General features: G+C 43.5%; 1 protein-coding gene across 1 annotated transcript in view; it reads right to left on the bottom strand.

Moving 5' to 3' along the window:
- Positions 1–24572, bottom strand: part of PFDN6 (prefoldin subunit 6) — a 123173-nt gene that overhangs the window by 31135 nt on the left and 67466 nt on the right. The window contains exons 2-3 of the mRNA XM_044083534.1: positions 7381–7451; positions 6732–6856 (exon numbers count right to left, since the gene is read on the bottom strand). Of these exons, the coding sequence (XP_043939469.1) occupies positions 6732–6856; positions 7381–7451 (196 nt within the window). The remainder of the gene's footprint in view (positions 1–6731; positions 6857–7380; positions 7452–24572) is intronic.

The raw sequence follows: 24572 nt of genomic DNA, 5'->3' as shown, positions 1-24572 counted from the left end.
CCATGAAATACCCTTGACAAATAATGGACAGGACACAAGAATCCTGAGTAACCTGTAGCCAAGAAGGAAAGACAGTGAGCCAAACAGAAAGAGGAAAGTGGCTAGGAAGAATAGGATAGTCAGACAGCACCTGGTTTAACTGGAAAAGGAGAATTCTGAGGCACAGAAGTCAGAGTAGCCTTAGCAGGAGGGGCCCACTTGACAACCTTTTTACCCTTAGGAGGAAGAGAGAGCGAGATTTCCTGTGAACAAAGGCTGGCTTATTGGAGTAGCTTCTCTGAAATTTAGGCACAGGAGAAACAAACATATTTAAGTTCTTTTAAGGCCTTACCCTTATCCTGAGAAACACAGCAGCTTCACCAAACAAATGTTTATTACCAAGAGGGGCATCCATCAATTCAGCCTTAATATCATCAAGCAAAGGTTGAAGCTGAAGCCAAGAATACGTCCTTATCACGGACCCAAAAGCAGCAGTTCTAGAAGTATCTGCTGCATCATAATTACACTTGACTGAATGACGAGCCACCTGGGAGGAAGTCCCTAACAAGGAAAGGGCAAAAGTTTTACCCTCATAGTCTGGACAGGAGAGCCAACAAATATCTGAACATATGGGTCTGATAATTAACAGTCCTAAAAGCCAAGGTAGCAGAGGTATATAAACCTTCTTGCCTAGCTTTTCCATGGCCCTATGTCCTATCTTTACCAGAGGGCAGTAACTTGGGAGAAAGAAGCAACTGAGAGGACTTGTCAGAAGCTACAGACACCACCGAGGGTTCAGCAGGACACTTGTACAAAAATTTACAGTCCTCAGGCATCCTATAGAATCTACCAGTTTTCATGGGAGCAGGGAGCAGTGTGTCTGGAGCCTCAGAAGCACTAGAAAATGCATTCAACAAGACAGCCAAAGCAGGAGGAACAGCAGAAGGTCAAGGGGAATACAGCTGCAGTGACTCATAATACCTTTTATGTGCCTCAAACTGGAGACCAATCCCATTTAAGAACTCCCATCATCCGGGAGATTATGTCCCCAGAAGAAATCTCTTCAAAGGGATTCAAGACTGGTAGATTCTTCTTCCTCTTATCCATAGTCCAAAGGAGAGGGTACCTGAGAATAAACAAAGGAGTCCTCAGGAGAGGGTACCTGAGAATAAACAAAGGAGTCCTCATCTGAATCTGGCTCCTCCTCAGAGGAATCCTGTTCCCCTGGGTCTTTTTTGGGGAGTAGAGGACAATGGTGGGGCTGGAACAGAAACTCCTTGAGGAGGTTTCAATGCCATCAAATCACTAAACAAGCCATGAGTGAAGGGCTGCCATTCACGCTGTGGCTCCTTACGAGTAGGAGTAAAATGTTTAGTCTTTTACTTTTTCTTCAGTGGGATGTCTGCCTTAAAAAATTTGGAAGGCTCTGACCCAGGACAGCACTCAATGATGGTAGTTGGGACTTTTTCTTTGACTAATATTTGAGAAACACCCCTAGGCCTCTTGGAGATGATCAGCAATAGTTCCCCTCAACATACGAAGCAGACGTCTGAAATGTCTCCTCAGATGTGCTTACAGTAAGATCCCTGCCAGCCTCCAAACAGTCGCAGCAGAGGAATCCAATGATAAAGATGGGTGAACCTCTGGGCCTTCACTCACCTTGGGAGAGACGTCCAGCAGAGGCTTAACAGCATAAGATTCTGGTCTAGGCTTCTTGGGTGCCTTCTTCACAGACGGCTGTCCCTTGGAGCAGGGAGTTCCCTCCATGGTGTCATTCACAAGAAGCTTAAAATGCTGATTTTCAAGATGAAGTGCCAAAGAAAAGTCTACTACGAAGGGTTTTAGGCCTGACAGATGGAACAGGACATATGGCTGTATTGTTGTGCGAGGTGCCAAGGCAAAACAAACTCTGCTCGTGGCAGTCTTTATGGGAAATCTGTCTTCCACGCTGGCACTTACCCTTCTTGGATGACATGAAACCCTACAAGCAACAAAAGACAGACAAGTATAAAAATAAAAAAAACAGCACTTATCTGCAACAGCCTAGTGGACCAGCAACAGAACAGACATTCAGACTGACAACAGAGATGGCATTCGGACTGGTGGCAATGAAGTTCTGAAGATCATAAGTCTGGACATCACCTTTATGCCCTATGCTACGCAAAATACCATACGTACGACTTGTGGCATACCTTCAAGCAACCTAAAGGCTTTGGTATACTGGCTGGACTTTGGGCCACCCTTGGCAGGGGATCCCTAGTGTAATGAATACTGCAACAGTGAAATGGAAGGAATTCACCATTTATGACTGATGGAAGTGACTACTCAATGTAGTGAGAAAAAGATGTCTGAACGGCAATACTGCATAATGGACACCACTGACAATACTGCATTAATGGACACCACTGTCAGGGAAGAAATACACATTTTACAACTGAAAGTGGAAATAAAAGCAATGAAAGTAAAACAGGGAACAAAAACACACTGCTGCAAAAACAGCTGCTTTCCTTGAAATACACAAGCAGCATGACTAACTTTGTCAGAAGTTACAACAGATTTTGGATAAAGAAAGTGAAGTCTCACACAAAGCAGCCAGTCCTTGAGGATTCAAAGTAAATAAAAACTGAAGTCAGTATGATGTGTAGTACACTGAACTTCAGGAAGCTGCTGGGATGGCAGGATCAGCTGACAGGTCGATGGTTGAAAATCTCTGCAAAGAACAAGAAAACCCACATCCAGGAAGGGATGCCTTTCTAATGAAGGATTTGTGTGTGATGCAACACAAGAAACTAAACAGAAAAAAAAAAGTCTGCAAAGATGTTGATATGGGTCAAAACAGTTTCCATCAGTACTTTAAAACAGACTGCAGACAGTGCACACAAAGACTATCAACTGGCTAGGAATGGGACTTTTTTGCAGCTTCCTACAGACTCACCAAATCTTCTTAAATGTCAGTAAAATTGACTGGGTTTCTGTCAAACTATTCATACTTCATGGATACTAACATGTAGACTTGGACTTCCCATTAAGCAAAATGCGATACGGAGCACTTGGCCGCTCAGCATGCATACTATCAACTTTCTAAGTTTATAAGAGCAATATTTAAAATCTGTCCCAGATTTTTTGTGCTCGGAGGTTAACAGCTATGAGTTCTGTCCAGATTTATTGTGCGGGAAGTACGTAAACCACTTAAATTCATGCTGCTGCCAGGGATTGTTTTCACGCTTCACTCTCTCATGCACGCGCACACACAATCTTCTGCTTTCATGCATGCATTCACTCACACATGCAGAAAGAAACAAACACACTCACTAAGTCTGTTCGGCTTTCATGCACGCATACACACTTTTTTTCCATTTCATTTATTTTTATTTTGCACTCATTAAACAGCAAAAGCTCTGCTTAGTAAGTGTAAAATAACTCCTTGGTAGACGCACACACAATCTTCTGCTTTCATGCATGCATTCACTCACACATACAGAAAGAAACACACTCACCAAGTCTGTTCAGCTTTCATGCATGCATGCACACTTTTTCCCATTTCATTTATTTTTATTTTGCACTCATTAAACAGCAAAAGCTCTGCTTAGCGAGTGCAAAATAACTCCTTGCTAGATCTCACTGTTCTCACACACATACACACAGTCTCTCCTGCTTTCACACTCATGTACATTCTGCTTTCAAGCACACATTCACTCACACACACACACACACACACACACACACACACACACACACACACACACACACACACACACACACACACAGAAACAAACGTACTTACACACACAGACACACATTTGTTTCACTCCCTTCTGTGCAGCCCAGTAACAAATGATCCGCGGCCCAGTGGTTGGGGACCCCTGATGTAAAGGATAAATATGCATAGCAATAGTAGTATGCAGGCTTAACATTCACAACAGTTTTTATGACTGCACTACTAGTTCTCTGAGATGTAAGTACATAAACTACACCAATATTAAAATAGGAGGTCACTCATGTTAGTGAACTGTTGTTCTAAACTTTTTTTTGCTTAAAATGAAATCTATTTTTTCATTCTCAGGGGAACTTGTGTAAATTGTTTGCTTATACAGATGATCTGTTTGCTGAACAGTTCAGTCTTTTCACATACTCTTCGAGCAAGAACAAGTCAATTATGCCTTACTACACACGTCCGACTGCTGTTTCTGAGGGGCAGAAAAGGTGTTGCAATGGGGATTGCCTGGGTTGCCAGACAAAGCAGCAAGTAGCAGTTCCTCACTGGCTCAGATGTCTCAGATAACTGGTACCAGAGAATCTGGGTGAAAAGTGAAAAAACACTTGTGGATGGACAATGATGGTGCAAGCATGGGGATACATTTTTTTCAATTAAATACTTTTTTACTAAATAATAGGTTTGTTGTGCGATATGATCACTTTTGCAGAAGACCTTATTGGTGATGTTCTGTTCAACAATGTTACACTGAAATTTTTTATTAAAAATAACTCTGTGCGGGATGGGCATGCTCATGTATATGTATTTTTTTTTACCAGTTAGCATTGTGTGTGTGAGCATGCATGTGAGCCCAAGCACACAGTAGTTGCAACAGGTTGCACTTTATGTAGAACAGTCACAAAATGAATACACTGCTGTGACTATTAATTTGATCACAATCAGACGTGATATGAAGAGAGTCAATAAAGTGGCTGTGATTAGTGGGCATGTGTGCGACAGCACAGGGGAATTGCAATGGGTTACAGTGTGTTTTTGATAGCAATGAGCTGAAACACATTACTTTGGCTCTTATTTATTCATTTGATCACAGACAGCTGAGGTGAACACAGTGAATAAACTGGTTATAACTGGTGAGTGTGTTGTGGGGGAGTGGGTGGGTTGCACTTTATGTAGCTGACAATATCAAGGTGAAATGCATTACTGGGGCCATTACAAACACATATGCTCTTCTGATCACAATCAGACCTCTGACAGACGTTAATGGTGGCTATAACTTAAGAGCACATGTTTGCATGATGGGAGGATGAAACAGTTTGTCCCATATGTGTCTGACAAAATAAAGCATAAATTACATATACTGACTTCAGTCTCAGAAAATATGAGAAAGGAGAAACTCCCCAAAACAACAAACAGCTGTCTTAGGCAGCTACTGTTTTCACTCTAACTAGCTCATGCAAGTGATTTCTTAGTCACCACAGATTGAGAAAAAGGGGACAGTTGTTAAAAGATTTAATCTTGTCCCTATAGGTCCCAGTAAACCCATCTAGCAAGAGGCCCGTTACACAACACACAGATGAAGTTATACAGGGTTCCAGACAGAGAAAACTTAATGCAATGTTTTATGCTTGCAATCTAGCATCTAGCATATATCATGCCACTTTAGACAACACACAAAACAAAGTAAATAAAATGGCACGGAAAACAAAATCATAAGCAATTCAAACTTCACACCATCCAGGGAAAAACTACTTGCATTTTAGTAATGTCCCACCTCCACCTGTATGCCTTCAGGATGGAGGCAACCAGTGTAGACGGTTCCTTATATTAATGGCAGAACAAGGAAAATTCACATTAATCTACTGGAATGTGGCAAGCAGTACAGTAGCAGGGGAAAATCTGCAGCATACAAGATTATTAAGGGCGGCACAGTGGGGAAGGGGTTAGCATTGTCACCTCACAGCAAGAGGTTCTTCGGCTCAATTCTTGGCTGAATTGCCTTCTGTGTGTTGCCTGCATGTCTTCCCTGGTTTTGCATGGGTTTCCTCCGGAGACTCCGGTTTCCTCCCACATTCCAAAGACATGCATCTGGAGCACTTCTCCCTGGGCCTCTGCTGAAAATGGGGTCTGTCCCAGTCAGACTTTCCCAGTACACAAATGTTAAGTAAATAATCAATTAATAATACAGTATGTCTTGCAACCCCATTTTTGGAAGTCTACTTAAGTGGGATACGTAGATACATGCCACCCACCCAATCATGCATCACTGGCAGCTGCTTCGAGGACTAAACAGCAAGTCCAACAAATTTGATTCACACAAGACAAAGCCTGGAAATAGGCAACTTAAAAAATGATTCATCGTGCACTGTGATTAGCATTAAAGAAGCCTGCATAACGAAGAATGATGCAAGCCACACGAATAGACACTTCAAAGACCACCACCAAATATCCAGGATATCCAATTTATTTAATAGCACCAGGATGCAACAAAACCACCACCAAATATCCAGGATATCCAATGTATTTAATAGCACCAGGATGCAACAACACCACCACCAAATATCCAGGATATAGAATTTATTTAATAGCACCAAGATGCAACAACATGTGTGATGCATCTATTTTGCTAAAAGGGATAAAAACAGAAACAGCAGCAAAATAACTGGATTAAAAATTGGATTTTTTAAAAAAAAATGGAGGTGTTATTTTTTTTTTAACTGTATGGATTATGTGTGTATAGCCAAGACTAGTTCTGGAACATGTGAGGGTTGGTGACAGACTGTGTGTTTGGGGGGATGGTATTTGCAAGAGTCCGTTCCCAGTTTAAACCACTTTTAGTGCTTGTAGTTTTAAGTTTTCAGAAGGGAATGACATCAAAAGTATTTGAATTGCATACTTCTTCTTGCTGTGGGTGTTCAACAGGAGATGCAGGACTCCTAGCAAAACTGCTCATAGAGCTCAACCTTTACCACATAACTTCACATGTTATGACATTTTCACTCACAATACGATGGGAGTATTTTTCTAGGCTAATGCTTACATTTCCCCATTGATATATTCCAGCCTTTTGGAAACGGTGGCTTTAGCTTCTTCCAAGTCTTGCTTCACTAGAACAGGCCCGATCAATTTGAAGACCAAATTGTCAGAATTCAAGAGCTCCAACTCCTAAGTAAAATAAATAAATATTAAAACCGTGCAATCATTTTTATAACAACCATCTATATAAAAAGTTTTGCAGATTTATCATTGTGTCATAATGCTGACGAGCATAACATATGGCTTAATCGTTAAATACAAGCCAAACGTGACAATTCAAGTCCATTTCTCAACAGTACTGTTCCTAACAAGCAGCTGCAAAACTCTTGCACTGCAAAATTTACTGATCAGATCTGAAAAGGTGAAAGAGGACTAAAGTTTTAATACTAATCAAAGAACAGTAAACATGAAAATCAAACTTACTCTGAAAAATTACAAATTCTGGCTGCTATTCCACACATGGGAAAGCAGTCTTTTAAGAAAAGTGCCACAGTGCTATGGGACCAAGGATTTTGGTTCCTAGTAACAAACAGTAATATTCTTGAAAATGTTGATATAGTTAAGACCAACAGTTTCATTTTTCATTTAATAACCAAGTGTTTGCAATGTTTTAATAGTTATGATGGTAATGCTGTGAGTCACCAGCTCCTTACCTCTTTCACAATGTTGTTTTCAGTGACCTGTGCTTCCAGTTTCTGTCGTGCAGACATGCATTTACTGAGATCTGTATGACAGGCAGACAACAAGTACAGTTAAACAGCAGCTGAATCAGTGGGACATCAAAAGAGTACATTTAACCAAAAACTGTTTTTAGTGTATGTTAAAGCACATTTTTCTCATTTTTGACTGACAAAATTTGTCAAAATATGCCAAGTCCCATGTAACAAAGCAATATCTGTTGCTTTCCTCCATTCACAGTCAGTGTCATCTCACTAACAATGAAAGAAGCCAGAATGACAAGTTACCATTGTGCAGCAGCAGACCTGTAAGAAAAGACAAGACATCCTACCTCTCAATGGCACTACCAGTGAACGAGAAGTATTACAGCACTACAAGATATTCAAGGGACAGCACCCTAGGACAACATGGCATGCTGCTTCATCACTCAGACTGGTTCTAGGTATGAATGGTGCTATAGCACTGTATGTTGCCGTCAGGGAATCACATATTGTGTCAAACAGTTGCCTATTGTGCCATACTGACATTGGAAAGGCACTATATGTTTTACTACTGCAGCAATCGGTAACTGCATGACAAAACTATAGTAGTGTTTCACATGACACTATTCAATGATAAAACATTTAGTAGCAATTTTTATCAAGATAGACACCTGTATCACATTAAAGATCGTTGCATCTTCCACCTTAAAATTGTGACAGAGATCAACATTTTAGTAACCAAAATAAAATGGTAAGGAAGGTGATGTTCTACTTGTTATTATAAGTTATGTAGTTACCATAACTAGGCATCTGTGTTGTCGATTTTTATTCTTCCTCAACACATGGGTTTGGATCCAATTCAGCCGCATACTCTAGACTTCGGATCCAGCTCTCGAGCTCCTCTCTCTATCCATACTGCCCTATTCCAACCCCACTACCTCAGATCAAGTTTGTTGCCATAAGAACTTACAGCAAACAGACAGGAATAGCTTACAGACAAAGGAAGGGCTCAAACCCAAAACTGTGGGTTCAGAAACAGTCCTATAGGTCTCTCCACAAAAAGAAGGATGGGTGGACGGGAAGTTGAGGAAGAAAGAAAATGGACAACACAGATGCCTAGTTATGGTGAGTACACAACTTCTAAAATCGGATGTTGTCCTTTTCATTCTTCCTCAACCCATGGGACAGAGTTCCCAGCTATGTTGATCTTGGGTGGCCCTCATGGAAGGATATTCCGGAATGCTGCCAAACTAAAGGTGGCTCTGTTTCTAGATAGAATATCCAATTTGTAATGAGTAACAAAAGTATGAGCACTGGACCATATAGCGGCTATGCAAATTTCATCAACAGATGTTCTAGACCAAAATACAGATTAAGCAGCCATGGATCTGGTTGAATGAGTTAAGAGAGTTGAGTAAGGCAAGAAATACAGTCTATAATCCATTATCCTAAAGTCATCTTAGATACTGGTAATCCTAGTCTTTTGGTGAAAAGGAAACAAAAGAGTTGATCTGATTTTCTGAAGTGCTATGTCCTGTGAAGATAAAATTGTAACTGTCTGTGTACGTCAAGAACACAAAGCATGTACTCTCCTTTATTTGAAACATTTGGAAAGAAGACTAGTAAATGAACAGACTGACTGACATTATTTTCAGAGGCCACTTTGGGAAGAAAAGAAGGGCTGTCCTTAAGCTTACCCTATCTTTATGGAAAATGATGTAATGTTTTTTTGAGGCGAAAGCCTGGAGTTCAGATATCATCTTAGCAGAAATAATGTCAACTAAAAAGACTTGTTTTCCAAGAAAGGAACTTCAAATCAGTGCTAACTGATGGTTCAAAAGATTTTTGAGTTGAACCCTGTGGCCAAGTGTGAGATCCCAGGGAGGTGAAGGATCTTTTATAGGTGGTCTAAGAAGAAAAATACCCTTTAAGAATTCTTTGCATAATTTAGATGAAGTCAAGGAATAATTTCTGTCTCCTGTGTGGAAATTAGAAACAGCTGTTAATTGTAGTTTGATGGTAGAGAAACTGCCCCTTCTTTAAAAAGGGTAGCTAAAAATTCAAGTACTGTGGAAACTGGAGCAGATAAAGTATCAAGTTCATTGTTTAATGCTCAAAGGGAGAATATTTTCCACTTGCTGTTATAAACTATTTGTGAAGCCAAGATAATGGTATGTATGGGAGAAGAAAGCCTGGGCTGTCTAACCATTACTGGAATTGGAGAAACCATATGGTTAGTTTGAGGGCCTGGTTATTGGGATGTTGGATTCCTGATGGGTGAGAGAGGAGATCCGGAGATGATTCCAGTATCCATGGAGGATAACAAAGACAAGATCATAAAAAGAGGAACCATACATGTCAAGGTCAGAAGGGGGCAATGAGGATGACGGAGCTCTTCAGTTGACTTGCTTTCTACAAAAATTTGTGTAGCAAGGAAAGAAGGTGCCGACTACAGCATCTCTCTGGGACTTCCCGTGAGGGGAGATCAGAGTGAAGTATCTGCTGCAGTTGTTGTGGGGAGACGCAAAAAGGTCACAGCAAGGTTGGCTCAAACGACAGAAGATCCCTTTTGTCAGACTGGTTGACAGACCACTCATGAGGCATCAAAATGAATTTGCTTCGTTTGTCCGCTAACATGTTGGTTTTCCCCGGAATGTGCAATGCAACTAGAAAGCGATCTGATGAGATTGCCCATTCTCACACTCTCATGACCTCTCTGCAGAGGGGGATAAGATCAGGTTCCTCCTTGTTTGCTGATGTACCAGACCACAGACATGTTGTCGGTCTGAAATGCAATAATCCCCACAGAGAGAGCATCTTGAAAAGCCTGGAATGCAAATAGGACTGCTCTCATCTGTAGTACACCGATATGCAGATTGGTCTCTTGGGAGGACCACATGCCTTGGACCGTACTTCCCAGGAAATGCCCCACTTGGACGCGTCCGTGATCATGGTGGACCAACAGATTTGGCAAAACAAAAGAACGGCCTAGATGAATGTTGTCCAACTGAATCCACAAGTGAATGAGTCATTTGCAAATAGAAGTTAGCTTGACTGGAAAGGATAGGGGTTGACATAGAATGGACCACTGAACAGCAAGTGTCCACTGAAGGACACGCATAAAGAAACGTGCCAAGGGAAGTAGAACAATGGCTGCAGCCATAGAACACAATGCTTGAAGAACTGATCCTGCTGGAGGAGATGGATGGGAAATAAGTAGATGAACCGGATTCTTGATGGTGGATATGTGATGAGGTGGTAGTGAAGCTACATGTGCTGTCGTATCCAGAATTATACCAATGAACTCCAGGCTTTGCACTGGTGTTAGGTTTGATTTGACAATTCATTGTATCCACGATAACTGGCAAATTTGGAGCAAACAGTCCCTGGAATGTAAGAAAAGATGCTTGGGGAAGGGGATGAGGAGCCAGTCATCCAGATATGGAAACACTCTGAATCCTCTGAGTCTCAGATGAGCAGCCACCACTGCCATGCATTTGGAAATACCCTGAGGGCTGTGATGAGTCCAAAGGGCAGGGCTCTGAAGTGGTAGCGACTGGCTCCCAGCCAAAAGCGTAAATGGCTTCTGAGGCATGAAGATCTATCGAACACATCCAATCGTCTTTGTGAAGAAAAGGTCAGATGGAATGTACAGTGTCCATTCAAAACTTTGACTGCTTCACATACTGATTCAAACTACTTAGATTTGTCTGAGGTCCCCTGTTTTCTTGGGCACTAAAAAGACCTGTAAGAACTGAAACCTATTTGGTCTGGTGGGACCTCTTGGATGACTCTTGCTCGCAGCTTTTGAATTTCGTGTGTTGTGCCCTTCATCTGACTGGGTGGAATGTCAGGTAGTTTCTTCTTTTTGTGAAGAGGAGTTTGGAAAAATGGAATGAAATAAAGTACAGTTTTGTACCTACCATAAATGTAGATGTTAGAGTGTATACACTGCTGCAGTCATTACACTAGGGTTATCCTGCCGTCAGGCAGTTCCCCAGTCGGCCAGAGTTCCAAAGGTCTTGGTCCAGCGTCAATTGCTGTTGCTTCCTCCCTGACATCAGTGCGACAGGGGCATACAAGATGCAGCCGACGCCATTTTCTTCAGTTTTTCTTGCCCCAGATATCAGGTACCTCTAAATAGGTAGGCAATTCCAATTGCTAATAAAACATACATAAGAAAAGCAAAAAAAAACAACTTACAGCTACCAGCAAATACTCCCCATAGGTAGTAAGGGTAGAAGACATACATACGTACCAGCCAGCAAGAGGGGAAGGAGGGAGGGTAACCTGGACTGCAGCAGTGTATACACTCTAACATCTACATTTATGGTAGGTACAAAACTGTACTATGTTCATCGTGTTACACTGCTGCAGTCATTACACTTGGGTAGAATCCCAAAGCTGAGGTAGGGTGACTGGTTCTATAATGCATTAGGGGTGGCTATAAGGCCCTGCAGCACTGCAGTGGCGAAGCTAGCTCTGGATTTAGAGTATAGAGGCAGATGGTAATGCTTGGTGCAGGTATGTACAGAACTCCAAGTTGCTGCTTCCAAAATATCCTTGGTAGGTAACTCCCCTGAGGTAGGCAGTTGAAGTGGCTGTTGCCCTGGTGGAGTGAGATCCAATGCTGCTAGGTACAGGTTTTCCATGGTATGTGTAGCAGAAACGTATAAAATGTCCTATCCATTTTGAAATAGTCTGTTTTGAAATGGCTTTCCCTGTGCTCCTGCAGCATAGGCTACCAATAATTGCTCAGATTTTCTGAAAGCTTTGGTTTTGTCCAAGTAGAAGCGTAACTGCCTGTGACTGTCCAAAGAGTGCAGTAGTCTCTCCCCTTTATTCTGTGGTTTAGGACAGAAAGTTGGCAGGTGAACAGTTTGGTTTAGAGCCACACTGGATACCACCTTCGGCATAAACGTAGGGTTAGTTCTTAAAGACACCCTGTCCTGGTGGAAAATGAGGAAAGGTTCCACTGCCATTAGTGCCTGTAATTCTGAAACTCTTTGTGCTGATGTTATTGCCAGGAGCAGAGCAGTTTTCCAAGAGATATATTTTAATTCTGCTGTGTTAGCTGGCTCAAAAGGAGGTAAAGTTAGTTTTTCCAAAACAAAGTTGAGGTCCCAAGTTGGAGTAGGTACTCTACGGGGCGGTCTTATGTTTTTAGCCCCTATGAGGTACTGTTTTAACAGAGGATTAGAGAAAATTGGTGGATCATTGTTGTAATGAGCAGAGACGGCAGAGGTGTGGATCTTGATGGATGAGAAGGAGAGGCCTTTGTCCAGCATCTCAGTTAAGTATTGTAGTATCTGAGGAATGTTTGGGTCAAGAGGAATGTTTGGGACAAGAAGGTCAAGGTTGTGAGCTTGGTTCCAGGCACAGAATCTCTTCCATTTATCCGAATAGGCTTTCCTGGTACTTGGCCTTCTGGCCTCCAGAATGACATCCATAACAGCTTTGGAAAGAGGCATTGCTTGCTTGACTAAGGAATCTTCCAAGCAGCTAGGTTTTAAGGTCTTTAGCTGGCTGTGTAGAATTTGATTGTTGTGCCGAGTCAGCAGATGTGGGATTTGAGGCAAAATCCAGGGTGGTTCTTGTGTTAAGCTCCTTAAGATTGGGTACCAGTGCTGGCGTGGCCAGTCTGGTGCAATCAGGATCATCTTCGGCTCTTCTTGCCTGGCTTTTATGAGTACCTTTGGCAGGAGAGGAAGTGGCAGAAAAGCGCATACTTGTAGGTTCCCCCAGCTGAATGAGAGGGCATCCACTTTCCATGCTTGTGGATGGTAACTCCTTGTGCAGAATTTTTGTAGCTGGCAGTTTATTGGGGATGCAAACAGACCTATGTCCGGGCTCCACCATTTCTGTGTTATCATTCTGAATATTTGTGGATTCAATTCCCATTCGTAGGGATCCATGATGTTTCTGCTCAAGTCGTCTGCCAGTGTGTTTTTGTCTCCTGGCAGGAATTGTGCTTGCAGATGAACTTGAAGGTTTATAGCTGTGTTCTACAAGGTCATGGCTCGTCTGCATAGAGGGCAAGAGTGAGTGCCCCCTTGATTGTTTATGTACCACATAACTGTAGTGTTTTCTGTCTTTATCAGTTGTTGTCCTGGATGCAGCAGGTCCTTGAAAGCTATAAGGGCATTTTGTACAGCTAGCATCTCTTTTTGATTGATGTGAAGATGCCTTTGTTCTGCGGGCCACGTGCCCTGAATACATTTGCCTGCCATGTGTGCTCCCCAAGCGTAATCCGATGCATCTGTTGTCAGTGTTTGCCTGGCTGTGAGTTGTTTAAAAGGCTATCCCTTGTTGAAGTGACAAGCTTGAGCCCACCATTGAAACTCCTGTTGAAGGCAAGGGATTAGTGGTATAACCGTTTCCAAACTTTGACAGTGTTGTGACCATACGCCATCAAAACTAGATGGCATCCCAGGTTGCGTCCTACATGAACTCCAAGAGGAACTAATTCCTCAAATAAAACAGCTATACAATCTCAGCATCACTACAAGATATGTGCCCACAGAATGGCGTACAGCAACAGTGGTCCCACAAAGGTGGAGCCTCTACGGACCCTGGAAACTATCGCCCCACAAGCCTGACTAGCTTAGTCTGCAAGGCTATGGAGAGGATCATCATGGAGCTCATAAACAAAGACATTGGGGACCTACAGACACTAGATCCTACCCAGTTCGGCTTTGTCAAGGGCAGATCCTGCCTTTTGAACCTGGTTGACTTCTTCGAAACAGTCACCAAAGCCATAGATGAAGGGAAGGTAGTCCACACAGCCTATCTGGACCTTGCAAAGGCATTTGACACAATACCCCACTCGGGCATCATAGATAAGCTATCCAGCTTAAATATAAACCCCTATGTCACAAGATGGGCCGCAAACTGGCTCAAAGACAGAACCCACAGAGTGAGAGTTGCTGGAGCCATGTCAGACTCGAAACCGGTCACAAGTGGTGACCCACAGGGTTCTGTCCTGAGACCATTCTTGTTCGGTATATACTTTTCCGAGGTACAGGCAAACATGGGAGGACTATGGCTCACCAAGTTCGCAGACGACTGCAAACTGGGCGCCATAATCAACTCTCCAGCTGACACAAACATCCTTCAAAAAGGTCTCACAGAGACAGATAACCGGTGCCAGTGCCATGGTTTAAAGCTAAATGCCAAAAAATGTACAGTCATACCCTTTGGCAAAAACAATGTGCCCACAAATTACCATATAGGCGGAAACCCATTAAGTACAGAGAAAGTTATTAGGGACCTGGGGACCCAAGTTGATAGCAATCTCTCCTTTGAAAACCACATTGCCAAAGTGGTTAGAATCACCTTCTACATAGCCCACCTCATCACTAAGGGTTTCACATCTAGATCAAGAGAGGTAATCGTGCCCCTTTATTCATCCCTCATCAGGCTCATCATAAAATACAATGCCCCTTTTGGGATGTACCTTACCCGACACCTGCAGCAATTAGACCCCAAAAGTATCTCACCAAGAGGATCAAGGGTCTCAAACAGATGCCATATGCTGCTCGGTTAAAAAAACTCCAGCTCTACTCAGTTGCATACCGCCTATTTCGAGGCGATCTATGCCTGACATACAAAGCTATGTCAAATCCAGAATTAAAGGACATGCTCCACCTCAGTAAATCTAAATCCCTTAGAGCCACACGCTCGAGGGACTTGAACCTCAGCGCAGAAATAAATAGAACTTGCTGGAGGGACAGGTTCATAACCCAGAGGCTCCCTTCGCTCTGGAATAGAATTCCAGTTCATGTGAGGCAGAGCACCTCACTGAATCTCTTCAAGAAGAATCTCGATAGGTGGATGGAGGATCGTAGGTTTGTCCCAGGGATTACTCCCATGTCACTATTAGACAGAGGCACAGTAAACTAAACCTTAAAAAGGGCACAGTATACTCAAATCGAGGGGTGGCGTAAGCCATACAGAATCGGGCTAGGCTTATAATTGCCTCAAGGCAGATAGCCTAGTATGAACCTATGAACATTCTTTAGGTACCATTGCAGTTTCCTCATATGCAGTTTGGTATATGGAACTAGTAGTATGCAGGATGTCATGTAACCCAAGGCCTGCAGAATTTTTCTTGCAGGGAGTTGGGTCTTTGTTGCCATCAATTGAAAGTATTGAGTCAGTTGTCCTTGCTTGTCTGGTGTGAGATAAGCCATCTGGGCCGTTGCGTTCAAGCTGGCACCCAGGAATATAATCTCTTGTGAGGGCACTAGTTTTGATTTCTTTTCGCTTACTGTGTACCCCAGGCAACTTAATAACGTTTTTACAAACGCCAGATGCTCTAGAAGAATGTCCTTGCTCTCTGCTTGAATCAGGCAGTCTTCCAGGCACGGATAAATTTGAATTCCTTTCTGTCTGCAAAATGCAATTACTGGTGCCAGGACACTTTGTGAAGACCCTGGACGCAGTAGATAAGCCAAAGGGCAGTGCAGAGAATTGGTAGTGCATTGAACCAGCTATGAATCTGAGGTATCTTCTGCAGTTTTGTCTGATAGGGACATGCAGGTATGCCTCCTTGAGGTCCAAAGTCACAAGCCAAGCTTTCTTGCCCAGCATGGGAAGCTGCTGCTGTAATGTCAACATTTTGAATTTTGGAACATCCATGCAAGTGTTTAGAGATGAAAGATCCAGAAAGGGCCTCCAGGCTTTGTCCTTTCTGGGTACCAGAAAGAGTCTCGAGTAAAATCCTTGTCCTTGCTCCTGTGATGGTACCTTTTGAATAGCTCTCATATCCATGAGTGCTGTAATTTGTTTTTGAGCCTCTGCCCATTGATTTGGTGGCAGATTTGACATGTCTTTTAACCTTGGCAGAGTGTGAAAGTGGAACCTGTAACCTTGAATTACAATGTTGAGAACCCATTTGTCTTTGGTGATCATTTGCCAATTGCGGTAGAAGAGTGCCAGTTTTCCTCCCAAGGGGGCTGCCAAGAGGGATTTGTTTGGCAGTTGTAGTGGGAAGTCATTGGAGCTGCTTTTTATATGGTTGAGGCCTGTCTTCCCCTTCTTTCTGGCCTGAGGCAACCCATTGTCGAGGCCTATAGAGGACCTTGTGTTTGACCTGTACCTCTTGGACGTCTGTATCTTCCCCTTTCAGGTCTGTCTGTAATTGGAAAGGACCAATTCTTAGTTGGCCAGTTTCTGCTACATCTAGGAGGCTGAACCTGTAAGAAATCCTTCACCGTTTGCATAGATTTAGCCTTATCCTCCATTTTCTTTAATACCTCTTCTGCCTTAAATCTAAATAACACATTCTGCTGCAAAGGTGCATCCAATAACTTTGCTTTAACATGATCTGGTAACGTATGTTCTTTTAACCCAGCATGTCTTCTAATGACAGAGCCTGTAACTGCTGCTCTGCAGGAGGTCTCTAGAGAATCAAAACCACATTGCAAAGTATGTTTTCCCACTTGTTCAGCTGCATGCAATAAATCCTGCATTTCTTTAAAATTAGGAGGATCTGATTCTGAAAGCATTTTCTGTTTTAACTGAGACAGTAAAAATTGCTGATATTTTAGCATGTGAAACTGGCAATTTAAGGCTCTCATTGCTAAAGTTACAGACATATATGCTTTCTTTCCCCATCTGTCTAATGCTCTGGAATCTGTCAGAGGGAACTGGATTCTTGGCTGATGAGGCCTTAACTCCTTTGGGTCCCTGAGAAATAGTTTCAGGGTCAGCTACAGGGCTTTTATACAGAACTTTATGTGAGTCAGGGACTCTGTAGTATTTGTCAGGTTTAACAGGGGCTGGAGGTAAGGAATCAGGATTTAAACTGGATTCAGTATACACATCATCCTCAATATGTAACACTGGCGGAATAGCAAGGGGTCTGTGTTGAGGTAATAAAAGGAAGTCTCCGAGCCTTTTCTTGGATTCTGAGTAATCCTGGTCTTCCCAGTGGAAATGCTCCCTCATGGTATGTAGGGTTTCCCCAAAGGAGTAGCCCTCAGGCAGTGAGGCTGATTGAATTGATTCCTCAGCATCAGAATCCTCATAAGGGGGTAAAGAGTATCCTAGGTCTGAGGAGGAATCAGAAGAGATGGACACCTGGTCGGATGAGTCATAATCTGCATCCTGTCTAGGCCTTTGGAGGCCTGTCATGGATAATGCTGTACTTGTTTCTTTGATTTTAAAGGAGGCTTAGACTGAGCTGAGGGTTTAATGCTTAACTGAGTAGATCTGAAGACACCCTCTGAAGCTGTGGGTTGCTCAGCTACTCCGGATCCCTCTGAAAGGTTAGTCTCGGTAAGCTGAATAACTTGTGCGTCCGAAGGCCCAGCCATTTCCACATGCGAGTCAGAGGCAGCCTGTGGTTCTACAGAAGAGGTTGTCAGGGGCTGCGAAGGCACCTCGCTGAAAACCGGAGATCCGGCGACTGGCCTAGAAGAGGCTTCGTCGTCAGTTTTAGGCCTCGAATGCCTATCCTTGTCTGTGCGCTTTTTGTGTATTCCAGTCGTCGGAAGTTCCAACGGCATGGTATAACTGAATTTTCTACCAAAATAATGTCGGGCAAAATCAAACAGACGTTTAATAGCGCGCTTGTTAAACCTAGCACAAAACCGACAACCAGTGACGTCGTGGTCTGGGCCTAGGCATGGGATACAATAGGAATGGAAATCCTTATGAGGTATTTGCTTTCCACAAGAAATACAGTTATTAACTTTTACGGACATCGGTCTGAGGCAAGAAAAAGTTTCCCCAACGGGTACTTAGCTTTGTAGAATACTTCGGTTCTGGATTCGGAATGAAAATCTCAGGAGACTGCTGACCAGCACTTGCTAACTGCTTTTGCTTCGGGCACCGCGCAGCAAGAAAGACTGAAGAAAATGGCGTTGGCTGCATCTTATATACCCCTGTCGCACTGACGTCAGGGAGGAGGCGACAGCAACCGACGCCGGACCAAGACTTTGGAACTCAGGCCAACTGGGGAACCGCCTGATGGCAGGATAACCCTAGTGTAATGACTGCAGCAGTATAACACGATGAACACCTTCTGGATATGATTTTCAGCACCCAGGTATCTTTTGTTATAATTGCCCAGGCTTCTGGGTGTGGGGATAATTGTCCCCCAACTGCCTCCAGAGTTGGACAGTCTGACAGCGCTTCAGGAGTACTGAAAAGGTCCGTCTAGAAAGGAATCTCAGAACCCCTGGGTTCTGTCAGCCTTCTCTGCCTCTAGGACGATGTCTCCCATTAGAATTTCCTCCTCTGCCTCTGGAAGAATTGTCCCCATGCGGATTTTGGAAAGACTCCTGAGATTTTTGGAACCAAATTTTTTCTTACCATCTACCCGACTCCTGGAAAAGGTCCGTTGAGGGGTAGTGAACTTAATTCTCATGGAAGGCAGGGGCTTTCCATCTTGTTTGCTGTGGGTAAGCATCCCTCTCTCTCACTGACAGCCCAAATAAAGATGTACAATCGAATGGGGCAGTGATAAAAGACGTCTTAAAGGGCTCTGCAAAGTTGCAAAGCCATATTCAGGCATGTCTCCTAAAGGCAATGCCTGAACCAGCCGCTCGTGAGGAGCCTTCAGATGTGTGACAGACCAACCTTTTTGAAACACTTTAAATAGACAAAAAAGAGTGGCCAGCTGCAATGACGTTCTTTTGAAGTCCTCTGCAGACATGGACTCAGAGAATTTTGAAATCTCTCTTTGGTTAAATCTCTCTGAAGCCTCAAAGTGTGCCAGATAATTTAGAGATCTCAGTGCAAAGGCTGCCGAGGTAAAGACTCACTTTCCAAATCTGTCCAGTGTCCTAGACTCCCTGTTTGGTGGATGGACGGAAGAGCTCTGCTAGCTCTTTCTTGGTGGTTGCTGCCACCACCACAGTATCAACTGGGACTCCTTTGCTCTTTTGGCGGGGCTAAAAACCTGTCAGGTCCCTTCGGGATTGGTTCAATGATATCTGGTTCCTTCCGAGCCGGGTGGAGACCAAATCAATAAATTAAATTAATCTGCTGGGGAGGGGAGGTAACCCAAGATGTAGGCAGGCCAGAACCAAAAGCCTCCCAAAACACAGACTCATTGAGGGGTTTGGGGAAAAACAGCTACCTTTTTGTTTGAGGATCTCTAAAATGTCTCCGAAGGAGATGTCGGATGGTGATTTGGGCGACCCTTCTCCATCAAAATCTGTATCCTCCACGAGTGACTCCATCGGGGAGTCAAGGTGTCTCCTGCACATTCGCTTCCAATGTGCCTCCTCTGTGGGCTATGCTCAGGGAAGGTGTCGGAAGAGAGGGGAGGTTCCTCAATCGGAACTAAGTGGACACTTATTAGAACTGGCTGTCCCTGTGGAGTAGGTTTGACTGCCTCAGCGGTCACAGCCGATGAGAAGGGGGAGTTGGATCCAAAAAATGAGAAGGCAGTTCTCTGGTAACAGAAAAGGCCCCTTCCACAACTTCAAAGACCAACAGACCCAGAGAGGCTTCAACCAGCCTTCTCAAGCCGGAACTCGCAGCGAAGGTAGGTTTCCAGCAGTCTCAGATCAGTGCCTCGAGGATGAAACAGGACCAGAGCTGTCCAGGGCCAAGGCTCCGAGGGGGAGGAATGGACCCGACAACATCAGAGTCTATCTTGGCCCCTCGGATCAGACACCGATACTTTCGGTATCGGAACGGAACTAGTAAGGGATATGGTTGGAGATGAACATATTTTCTTCGGATCTGATGCTGAACCTCTCAGTGAGTTCGGATCCTGGGACTCTGAAAAGTACAGTTGTGTACACTTACCATAAATGTAGATGTTAGAGTGTATTCACTGTTGCAGTTACATTTGGGTAATCTGCTGGCAGGTTGCCCTCAGTCAGCCTGATTAACAAAGTCTTGGATCCTGCGTCGGTTGCTGTCCCTTCTTCCATGACGTCAGGTCATCAGGGGTATAAAACATGCAGCCGACGCCATTTTCATCAGTTTTTCTTGCCCCAGATGTCAGGTGCCCCCAAATGGAGAGCAAAATATATATATATATATATATCTATATATATATATATATATATATATATATATATATATATATATATATATATATATATATATATATATATACATATATATATATATATATATATATATATATATATATATATATATATATATATATATATATATATATATATATATATATATATATATATATATACATACACACACATGTAATTTAGAACACAGAAAATATACCTCCAAATAAAAACAAATACACCAAAAAGGCTTTTGAGCACAGTAAAAGAAAGAAGAGGTATAGTAAGAGAAAAATAGGGGGCTGGCGGGTGGGTAACCAGGACTGCAACAGTGAATACATTCGAACATCTACATTTATGATAAGTGTACACAACTTACTATGTTCTTCGTGTTTCACTGTTGCAGTCATTACATTTGGGTAGAATCCCAAAGCTGTGGTTGGGAGGATGGAATTCTAAAGCATTAGGAGCAGCGATAAAGGCCCTGCAGGACAGCAGTGGCAAAGCCTGCTCTGGATTTAGAGAAGAGAGGTAAATGGTAATGTTTGGTGAACGTATGAACAGAGCTCCAGGTAGCAGCTTCTAGAATGTCTCTAGTAGGAACCCCTCTGAGAAAGGCTGCAGAAGTAAATGCAGCCCTGGTGGAATGGGATTTGATCCCCTTGGGGACGGGCTTACCATGGTGCATGTAACAGAAACGAATACAATGGCTTATCCGTTTTGAAATAGTATGCTTTGAAATAGCCCTTCCCTCTGCCCTTGCAGCAAATGCCACCAGTAATTGCTCAGATTTTCTTAGAGAGTTTGTCCTGTAGAATCTTAGTTGTCTGTGTACATCCAATGAATGCAGAATCCACTCACCCTTGTTCTGTGGATTTGGGAAAAAAAGTTGGCAGATGAATGGTCTGATTAAGAGCCACACTAGATACCACTTTAGGCATAAAGGATTGGTCCTGAGAGCCACCCTGTCCGGGTAAAAGATAATATAAAGGCTCCACTGCCATGAGATCCTGTAGTTCTGAAATCCTTCTGGCTGAAGTGACTGCTAAAAGAAAAAAAGAAGTTACCATAACGTTTCATCTGTATTGTTGATCCTCGTTCAGTCATTACGCATGGGTATCGGTTCCGAGCTCGGAACCGAGCTGGCCATTTTCTAAGCTCGCGTCAGCTTCAAACTCTCGAGCTAAACTCTTACCCACAACCCCCCTCTCCCCGTTACCTCAGATTGAGTTTGCAAGTCAAAGAAGGTAGAGGCTACCTCTGGTCAAAACCTAATAGAACCAGATGGTGAGATCCACTAGAAGCCACAGGAGGGGGAAGGAGGGAGTGTCGTAATGACTGAACGAGGATCAACAATACAGATGGAACATTATGGTAAGGCATAACTTCTTTATCTGATATTGTTAATCCTCGTTCATTCCTTAAGTATGGGACAGTGTCCCCAGCTACCTCTATTCCTGGGAGGCTCTCATGGAAGGACATTCCTGAGCACCACAGAACTGAAAGATGCTCTTCCCCTGGAGGCCAAATCCAATTTGTAATGATTGATGAAGGTATGAGGTGTAGCCCAAGTTGCAGCTGCACAGATGTCATGTAAAGCAGCTCTGGCATGGAAGGCAGCAGAAGTTGCCACCGACCTTGTTGAATGAGCTTTCATGGTAGCAGGCAATGAGATATTACGGTGTGTATAAATAAAGGTCACACAGTCCTTCAACCATCTAGCTAATGTGATCTTAGCAACAGCAGATCCTAATCTAGGTCCAGAAAAGGCCAAAAATAACTGGTCAGATTTATGAAAGGGTTTAGCCCCAAGTAAAAATGGATTTGCCTGTGTATATCTAGGGTATGTAGGCAATACTCTCCTCTGTTTGAATGATTGGGAAAAAAAAACTGGCAATTCAATGGCTTGATTAATGGACATTTCAGAGATCACTTTAGGCAGAAATGACGGATTAGTTCTCAGACAATATCTCTATGAAAAATCAAGTATGGACTCTTGATACATAAAGCTTGAAGCTCAGAAATACGTCTGGCAGAAGTAATGGCGACCAAAAACAAGGTTTTCCATGACAAATACTTGAGATCGCAACAAGAGGCTGGTTCAAAAGGTGACATTGTCAGAGCTTGTAGAACTAATGATGAATCCCATGGTTGAATAGGTTCTCTAAAAGGTGGCTTCAGATGATTCACACCTTTTATGAAGGTCTTGCACAATTTATGGGACATAAGACATGAATCTTGTACATCCTCATTAAAATTAGAAATTGCAGCCAAATGAACTCTAATGGTAGAGGCCGACAGACCCGATTGAAACAGGTCGGCCAGATAGTCTAGTATTATCGACACTGGTGCTGAAAAGGGGTCTACTTGTTTATCTTTCAGCCAACAGGTAAATCTTTTCCACTTGCTCAGATAATTAATTCTAGTGGAAGACTTATGAGAAGCAATGAGAATATCACGTACTGGTAAAGAAAGATCATTCTACCTGACAATCAGGGGAATTGGAGTAGCCAAACTGTGAGCTTCAGGCTGTTCAAGTTGGGATGAATCAAGATGTGTGGATGTGAGATCAACTTCGGTGTTGGATGGAGAATCCATGGTCGATCTAGTAGGGGAGGCCAAAGGAAGGGGAACCAAATCTGTCGAGGCCAATATGGTGCTATGAGGATCACCTGGCTCTTCAACAGATGGGCTTTCGTCAGAAACTGGGGAATGAGGGGAAAGGGTGGAAATGCATAAAGAAGACCTGAGGGCCAATCGTGGACTAGAGCGTCCCTGGGTGACTGTCCGGGAGGGGGGGATCAGGGCGAAGTAGTTGTTGCATTTGTAGTTGGTCGGGGATGCAAAGAGGTTGCAGCAAGGATGGCCCCAGCGGTGGAAGATCTCAGTCGCTATCAAGGGATCAGGGACCACTTGTGAGGTTGAAGAATGCACCTGCTGAGTCTGTCTGCTATCATGCTGGAACTCCCAGGAATGTGCGTTACTAGAAAACGGTTGGTAGCCATCGCCCATTGCCATATCCTCATGGCCTCTCGACAAAGGGGGTAAGATATGGTTCCACCTTGCTTGTTTATGTACCAGAGAGCCGCCACGTTGTCTGATTGAATCGCAATTGTCCCAGAAGGCAGCAGGGGATAGAATGCCTGCAACGCCAGAAGCACAGCCATCAGCTCTAGAACATTTATATGCAGATGGGCCTTCAGTTCAGACCAAGTGCCTTGGACAGTCTGTCCCTGACATAGCCCCCCCATCCCATCAGGGAGGCGTCCGTGGTCACTGTGGCCTTGGGTTGCTGGGGGAAGAAGGGCCGAGACCATTGAGAGAGATAGTCTGTCATCCACCAATTTAAATCCTGTCTGCACCTGTGGGTTACTCGAATCATGGCTGAAAGAGGATGCTGAAAATGATACCATTGGGTGAGCAGTAGCCATTGTAGAAGCCTCATGTGAAACCTGGCCAGGGTAACAATGGTGATGGAGGCTGCCATGGAACCCAACAGCTGTAGAACCGAGTGAGCCAAGGATTTTTCCTTTGAAAGGATTGGAATTAGTTGTTGCTATATCCTTAGAATTCTGTGCTCTGCAATAGCAGCTCGGCAGTTTTTTGTGTCCAAGATAATCTCTATGAATTCTGCCGACTGAGATGGGGTGAGATTGGATTTTTGCCAGCTTATGGTTATGCCTAGCCTTTGAGCAGCGAGGAGAGAGTATGCCAGGGCTTTTTCCAGTAGATGTCTGGTGGGGGTGGAAATGAGCCAGTCGTCTAAGTATGGAAACACCTGGAATCCTTGAAGTCGCAAGTGAGCTGTGACAACTGCCATGCACTTTGTGAACACTCTGGGGGCTGTAGAGAGTCTGAAGGGCAGTACTCTGAACTGGTAGTGACTGGCTCCGGCACGGAAGCACAGAAATCTTCTTTATGGCCTGTCCACCTTTATGTGGTAGTATGCATCTTGAAGATCTATAGAGCACATCTAATAGTCTTTTTCCAAAAGCGGAAGGATAGACTGTATTGTGACCATCCAGAATTTTTGTACTCTCACAAGCTTGTTCAATACACTGAGATCCATAATTAGTCTCCAGTCCCCTGTTTTCTTTGGCACCAAAAACAGTCTTGAATAAAATCCAGATCCTATCTGGTCTGGAGGGACTATTTGGATGGCTCTCTTTCTTAGCAGCTTATCTATCTCTAGTG

This window comes from Protopterus annectens, chromosome 9.part0 (genome assembly GCF_019279795.1).
Source record: "Protopterus annectens isolate FY-2018-M chromosome 9.part0, PAN1.0, whole genome shotgun sequence".
Taxonomy (NCBI): Eukaryota; Metazoa; Chordata; order Ceratodontiformes; family Protopteridae; genus Protopterus; species Protopterus annectens.
This window is presented reverse-complemented; position numbering and strand designations above follow the sequence as displayed.